A 7,878-nucleotide genomic window follows, 5' to 3' on the forward strand; every position below is an offset into this window, starting at 1 on the left:
CCTCAGTAGAACCTGGCTGGCCAGGGAAGATCTTCCATCCAACAATCAGCCTGAAGACACAGGAGGAAATGTTGGGGGGGGTGCCCATGTGCAAGAGAGCACCCAGGGCATACCCTCCTTGAGCTGGTCCGCCTTTGCTCTCACCCACTGCTTCTCTCCACCCCACCCCTCACTGCACTCTGAACCTCTGAGTCCTCAGTCTGAGGGAAGGAAGAGACGGGAGGGAGTTGATAACTCCCTTTGAGCTCAGAAGGAGTGGTTCCTGATGCCTGGAAATGCCCCTCACTCTCCCCCTCCTCGGAACCTTGACCTTGTTCGGGTTTAGGGCATCACTGCTGCTTCCCAGTGGGCAGTGGGCGGTGGCCTTGCTGTTGGCCAGGGCTTATCCCTGGCCTGAGTCGATCCTTGTGCCTGCTGGCAAGCAGATGCTAAGTCAGGGACTGGGGGAGGCAGAGGGAACTGCCCTCCTCTGCCAGCTGCCCCAGTTCCCCTCTGCCTTCCTCTGGGGGAGCAGGCTGTGCTGTGCATTGAGAGCCCCAGAGGGGCTGCCCATCTGGGCCGAGGCTGGAGCTTTGTCCAGCAGTCCTGCTCCTGGCCAGCCTCCCCTCCTCCTCGCCCAGGCCTCCCCCGCCCCCACTCCCACCAGGAGCTCCTGCCCCAGGCCTAACAAGCAGTCCATTGTACCTATGGGAGCTGGCACGGGCAGCCTGCAGGCGGGTGCCCACAGTGGCCTGTTTCCTGGGTCCTGTGAGCTCCCACTCAGCTGGCCCCAACCCCCTCCCACGGTCGTCCCCTCCCCACCACCCCTAGGTTGAGCCAAGAGGGTGTAAGCAGTCCGGCCCCGACAGGGGTTTCCCTTCTGTCTTCCTTCCCTGCAGAGGACACACAGAGCAGCTGGCACACGCAGAGTCCTCCCACCTTGACCCAAGCATGCAGTCCCCCGCCTGCAGCCTCCCTGCTGGGCTCAGCCTAGATGACTTCATCCCTGGCCACCTCCGAGCCCATGTCGGGTCATCCTCCCATGGGACACGGGTGAGTGAGACCACTGAGGGAGAGGGTGCCCTGGTCCCACCGTTGAGGGAAACAGCAGGACAGGCAGGGGAACAGAAAGATTAAAGGAATGGGAGAGGGGAAAGAGGAGTCGGAGGATAGCTCCAGAAAGCCTCACTGGTTTCCTGCCAAAGGGTCAGGCTGGGCCCTGGAGGCCTCACTGCAGGCTGTGGGGCTGTACCCTGATAGCCATCCCTCCGACCCTTCTGCGGGACCTTCTGGGCCCTGAGCAGCTGCTCCTGGCCCCTCCCCACAGGTGCCCGTGATCCGGAATGGTGGCTCCAACACCCTTAATTTCCAGTTCCACGACCCCGCACCCCGGACCGTGTGCAACGGGTGTTTCCCACAGAGGAGAGATGCTTCCCGGCACCCAGGTGGGTCGGGTGGGAAAAGCTGCTCCAGGAGCCCCATGTTGGGGTGTGGGTCAGAGCTGCCCTGCCATCTGGCACCACCCTGTGTGGAGCAGGAGGGGCAGCAGAGGTCTGGATGGGGGTAGGGAGGGGTGTCTTAAGGCCACGAGGAGATCCCACACCTAGTCGGCCCCCCAGGGACTACACACTGGTGCCCCAGGGCTCCCAGCTTAGCTTTCCCCTGCCTGTGTGAGCATGCGTGGCCCTGTGAGAGTGAAATCAGCTGTGGGAGAGAGTGGCTGACACATCCCTTCCCTTCTGCTTCCAGCCCCTCCCCCCAGTATCAGGGAAGGGAAGTGTGAAGGGTTCATAGTCACAGGGCTTGGGGCCTCCAGGCCAGGCACTAGCTTGGAGTAGGGATGGAAGAGTGGATGAATGTGAGCATACGCTGGTTCTAGAAGGCGCAGGGCTGACCCCCCACTACAGGCATGCTCCTGAGCTATCCACATATCCACATGTCAGTAGGAGGCTGAGTTACCCCAGGACCTCCTCCATGCAGGCTAGCCCTGAGTGCCCCCCTCCTGAGAAGGTGGCATCCTTTATTAAGCACTCCTTTGAGGCAGCCCTGAATGAAGGGGTTTATTCATTTAACAAATAATTATTGAACACTTACAATGTACTGGACACTGTAAAAACACTTTACAAGCCTAACCTCACTGAATCCCTCGATATCCTGGCAAGGTAAGGTACAATTATTGTCATTTTCCCAGTGAGGAAGCTGATTCTCAGAGATGTTCAGCTAGTAGAGGCTTGAGCTGAGATTCAAACCCTTGTCCGTGTGGCCCCAAAGCCCTTATGCTGCTGCACTGGCTTCTTGGGGGCGAAGGTTCTGAGGAGGTTGAGGACATAGCAGCTGCGTTTGATGAATGAGTTTCTGTCCCTCACTAAGAGCCTCTTGGCTGTGTGTCAGGCACCATGCTGGGCACAGTTGCACAATTAGATGTCACTGAATCTTTGCAATGATTACCCTCGTTTTTCGAAAGTGGAACTGAGGCACTGAGGGGTTGACTGATGTGCCCAAGTCTGAATGCAGGCGTGTCCCCTCCAGGACCCGCACCGTTTCTGCCTCCCCAGCTGGGAAGTCCGCAGCATTCTCTACAAGCAATGACTCCCAGTCCTCATTCTGAAAACTCTTACGACAGCTCCAGAACAGCAGGCACAGATTTCTCAAAACAAAATCCGTTTTAATTCCCTTTAACTAAAAAGTAAACAGAAGCCTGGGGTACTTCTGGGGATGGGGAGGTTTGCAGTCTACGTCATAAACTCAAACAAACAAGATGTTGAAACTTTGGAGCTCACAGGATTCAATGTTCTGAGGAGCTAAGGGACGCACGAGTTCAGGTGGGGGCCCTGCCTTTTGCTAATGATCTCCTGTACATACCCCACAGACACAGCCTGGTATCAGACCTGGCCGGGCCCTGGGAGCCGGCCCTCAGGTAGCCTGAAGACCCCTGCCCCCCAGCATACCCAGAACTGGTCAGCCACGTGTACCAAGGACAGCAAGCGTCGGGACAAGCGCTGGGTCAAGTACGAGGGAATCGGGCCTGTGGATGAGAGCGGCATGCCCATTGCCCCCCGATCCGTGAGTCCAGGGCTGGGAGCTACGGACAGATGGGGCCCAGGGACTCACACTGAGCTCACTTCTGTGAATGATAGTGGGGGTGGGCCATAAAAGCTGTATCCAGACCATTCCAGCCTAAGGCAGGGGCTCGACCACAGTTGTTTCCCTCTGTAGAAACATTAGAAATATAAAAGAAGCAAAGAGAAAAAATGTAAACCCAATGTCTCATAATTTAGGAATCATCATTGTATACACTTTGATGTACATCCTTCCATGTGTCTTATCCATATATAACATGTCACACACAGTCATTGTCTGGGCACCCTTGTGTGTCTGAGTTGCACAAGTGGTTTGTGGGGAGGGGGGTCTTCAATTCCCACCAGGTTCTCAAAGGCAGAGAACCACTGCTGTAAGGGCTGAGCCTAGCAGGGCCCACCTTGGAGTTTTATAACCCGAGGGCCTGGCCAGTGCTCATGAAATGGGTGCTGAGTGAATGACTAGCTGAAGGAGCATGTGAGTCCTGAGTGGGAAGGCCCTGCACTGTGGCAGGCGTGGAGGGCTCAGGGGTTCAGGCTTGGTGGGCCGTGCCCTTCTTCCACTCCCACTGAGTATCTTCAGCCAACCAGGTGCCTCTGGGCTCCACCTCTTTATCTGGAAAATGGAGTTGGTAACATACCCTTCCTTCCTCCCAGGGTAGTTTTGAGGCTCAGATGAGGCAGGGAATGTGAAATACCATTTCTCCTATATTATTACTTTTTTTTTTAAGTTGCATAGAAACATATGCTGTTTGTAGAAACGTTGTTGTTGTTGTTAGCTACCATCAGGTTGGCCCCTGACTCATGGTGAACCCGTGCACAACAGGATCAGACCATTGTGATCTATAGGGTTTTAATTGGCTGATTTTTGGAAGTAGATTGCCAGGCCTTTCATTCTAGTCCATGTTAGTCTGGGAACTCCGCTGAAATCTGTTCAGCATCATAGCAATACACAAGCCTCCACTGACCTACAGGTGGTGGCTGTGCATAAGGTGCACTGGGCAGGACTGGAACCCAGGTTTCCCACGTGGAGGGTGAAAATCCTACCACTTAACCACCACTGCCCTCTGTAGAAACATTAGAAATATAAAAGAAGCAAAGAGAAAAAATGTAAACCCAATGTCTCATAATTTAGGAATCATCACTGTATACACTTTGATGTACATCCTTCCATGTGTCTTATCCATATATAACATGTCACACACAGTCATTGTTATTAAGGCTATCATAACTGAGAAGTTCACCGGCCCACCCACTGGGCCTTCACGGGTGGCCAGAGGAAGGGCTCATTAAGGGAAAACTTCTGTGGCTTGATAATGGAAGAAAGGGTAAGCAGTGAGGCCTGACTTTGCCTTTTCTCATTCCAGAGTGTTGACAGCCCCAAGGACTGGTACCGGAAAATGTTCCAGCAGATTCACCGGAAAATGCCAGGTGGGACACCCTCCCAGGGCCTTCTCCCTGCCAGACTGGGTTTGGGGAGGGAGGGGCAGAAAGGGGAACTCACCTGCTTAGGGAGCTCCTTCGCCGCCCACCCCAGGCTCTGTGGTGAGCAGTCCCTAAAACTGGCCAAAGAAAGGTACTCGGGACCCAGCAGTGGCCTCCAAAGCATCCTCCAGGACAATGACCACACACTGTCCCCTGGTATCCTCCGAGGGTACTGGAAAGATAGTTCTTTCCTGAAATTTCTCTCTGATTTTCCTGCCAGGCTGAAATTCCACCATTAGTGGGTCATTCCTCTTCATTAAGTATTGCTTTCTTCCCTGACTTAAACTGCAGCCAGCGCTGGCAGGTGCACACGAACTTCCCACAAGTTCACTCATTCAGTTGATCCCTTGAATGTTTATGGAGCACTATACTATGTGCCAAGCACTGCTTTAGGTGCTGAAGATATTTGTTGTTCTTAGCTGCCTTCCAGCCGGCCCCCGACTCATGGTGCCCCATGCAGGACGGAATGAAACGCTGCCTGGCCCTGCGTCATTCCCATGATTGGTTGCGGATCTGATGGTTGTGATCCACAGGGTTTCATTGGCTGATTTTCATATTGCCAGGTTTTTCTTCCTAGTCAGTCTTAGTTTGGAAGCTCTGCTGAAACCTGTTCAGCATCACAGATACCCACAAGCTCCACTAACAGATGGGTGGTGGCTGCGTATGAGGTACATTGCCTGGGAATTGAATCCAGGTCTTTCTCATGGAAGGCTGAAGATTTAACAAAAAAAAAGTCCCTGCCGTAGTAAGGAAACCCTGGTGGCATAGTGGTTAAGAGCTATGGCAGTTTGAATCCACCAGGCGCTCCTTGGAAACTCTATGGGGCAGTTCTGCTCTGTCCTGTAGGGTTGCTATTAGTCGGAATCAACTCGATGGCAACAGGTTTGGTTTGGGTATTTCTCCTGAGTAAAGCTGATATTCTAGATAGAGGGAGACACATACTAAACAGTCAGATACTAAATAGTCTTGTACCACATAAAGTCTGTTTGGGCAATGTCCAACCACATATAATGTTCATGGTTCCATAAGGTTATATGGCAGTCCCAGGGTTAGAAACGTCTGACTTATGTACAACCCCTAGTTATGAACCAACCCCTGTAAAACCTATTATATTGAAAATTCGAGGTACATACAATGGTTCATAATAACCAACGGGAGCTACTTTTCGACATGCATCAAAACAGTATTATCTTTTAAATTTTTTATTGTGCATTAGGTGAAAGTTTACAGAGCAAATTAGTTTTTCATTTGATACTTCGTACATAAAATGTTCCATGTCAGCACTCTCCCATTTCCACCCTGTTCCCTGTTCCCTTTCGTCCCAATTTTCTGTCCCTTCCAGCCTTCTTATCTTTGTTTTTGGGCAAATGTTGCCCTTTTGATCTCTTACAATTGATTGTTCTAAGGAGCATGTTCCTCTTGGGTGTTATTGTTTATTTTATGGGTCTATCTGTGGTTTGGCTGAAAGGTGGTCTCCAGGAATGGCTTCAGTTCCAGTTCAGAAGGGTGTCTTAGGGCCATACTCTGGGGGGTTCTTCCAGTCTGTCAGAACAGTATGTCTGGTCTTTTTTGTGAATTTGATTTTTTGTCCTACGATGTTTTTTCCACTCTGTCTGGGACCCTCTGTTGCGATCCCACTCAGTAGTGGTAGCTGGGCACCATCTAGTTCTTTTGGTCTCGGGATTGTGTAGGCTGTGTTTCATGTGGTCCATTAGTCCTTTGGACTAATTGCTCCTTTGAGTGTTTGGTTTTCTTCACTCTCCTTTGCTCTGGATGGTAAGAGACCAATATATGTATCTTAATGGCTACTCGCAAACTTTTAAGACCTCAGACACTACTCATCAAAGTAGGATGCAGAACTTTATGAACTATGTTGTGCCAGTTGAGGTAGATGACCCCTTGAGTCTATGGTCCTTCATCTTTGAGCCTAGGAACTTCATCCTATGAAGTGTTTGGTTATGTCTAAGAAGTTTCCATGACTCTGCCCCTTGTGTGCTCTATTGTCTATATTAACATAAAACCAGCACCTATGGTTATATATGTAGAAAAATATTATTATTATTATTATTATTACTGTGTTATTATGTTAAAGGTGTTTAAGTGTATCTGGAAGTGTTTCTTTAATGATTTTTTTATGCACAGAAAGGTACACTATATACTAAGACAAACTTTTGACTAACTGACGTTAGATACAAACCATACCTAACTGTTCCAACTTATGTACAAATTCGACTTAAAGACAGACTTAGGACAGAACTCGTTCATAATCTGGGGACTGCCTGTATATAATGTGGTGTTCGCACAATGTCCAAATCACGTAACGTCCTATTTCACAGAACATATCGTGGACGTTAAGCAACATATGACTGTATTTAATATGGCAGATGGTGGTAAAACACCAGTGGAGAGCCCAGTGAGGTTGCTACTTAACACAGGATGGTCAGGAAAGGCCCCTCTGAGCAGAGCCCTGAGAGAGTGAAGGAGTTAGCCTGGCAGAGAGCTAGGGAAGAGCATTCCTGGCAGAGGAAACCCCAAAGACCCAGAGGCAGAAGCATGGCTGGCATGATCTAGAACAACAGGAAGAGGTTGGACTGGAGTGAGGGGGGGCATGTGGTAGGAGATGAAATCAGAGGGGTAATAGGGTCAGATCATGGAGGCCTTGTGGGCCATTATAGGAACTTTGGCTTTCACTGTTCAAGAGATGAGAAACCAATGGGAGGTGTTGAGCAGAAGAGTGACAGGATCTGACTAATCATGGCTGAAAAGGATCACTCTGGCTGTGATGTGGAGAAAAGATGGTAGGGGCAGGGGTGGAAGCAGGGGACCAGTTAGGAGGCTTTTGCTTTAATCCAGGCTAGAGATGATGGTGTCTTGGACCAGGATGGTAGCAGTGGACCTGAGGGGACTTGGTGGGATTCAGGATACATTTTGAAGATTGTTGCTGTTGTTGGGTGCTGTTAAGTCGATTCCAACTCATATTAACACTATAAGACCGAGTAGAACTTCCCCCATAGGGTTCCCAACGCTGTATATCTTTACGAGAGCAGATCACCAGGTCTTTTCTCCTGCTGAGCCACTGGTGGGTTTGAACCAAGCACTTAACCATTACACCACCAGGCTCCTTATTTTGAAGATATTCATTGGAATTTGCTGATGGATTGGGTGTGGCATGAAAGAGAGGAGTCTAGATTATTTTAAACCTGGGGCGGGGCCAAGATGGCAGAGTAGTCAGATGCTTCCAGTAGACCCTCTTACAACAAAGACATGAAAAAACAAGTCAATCAATTATATATGACAATCTAGGAGCCCTGAACATCTAAGGCAAAGTTGAGGAAAC

General features: G+C 50.3%; 1 protein-coding gene across 1 annotated transcript in view; it reads left to right on the plus strand.

The window, feature by feature from the left end:
• Positions 1-878: 878 nt before the first annotated feature.
• SORBS3 (sorbin and SH3 domain containing 3) overlaps positions 879-7,878 on the plus strand; it is a 26,520-nt gene continuing 19,520 nt past the window's right edge. Inside the window, exons 1-4 of the mRNA XM_023736702.1 lie at positions 879-1,032; positions 1,307-1,424; positions 2,849-3,042; positions 4,424-4,710. Coding sequence (XP_023592470.1) covers positions 931-1,032; positions 1,307-1,424; positions 2,849-3,042; positions 4,424-4,710 — 701 coding nt within the window. The 5' untranslated portion in view covers positions 879-930. The remainder of the gene's footprint in view (positions 1,033-1,306; positions 1,425-2,848; positions 3,043-4,423; positions 4,711-7,878) is intronic.

The sequence above is a fragment of the Trichechus manatus genome, unplaced genomic scaffold (assembly GCF_000243295.1).
Source record: "Trichechus manatus latirostris isolate Lorelei unplaced genomic scaffold, TriManLat1.0 scaffold00090, whole genome shotgun sequence".
NCBI classification, from domain to species: Eukaryota; Metazoa; Chordata; class Mammalia; order Sirenia; family Trichechidae; genus Trichechus; species Trichechus manatus.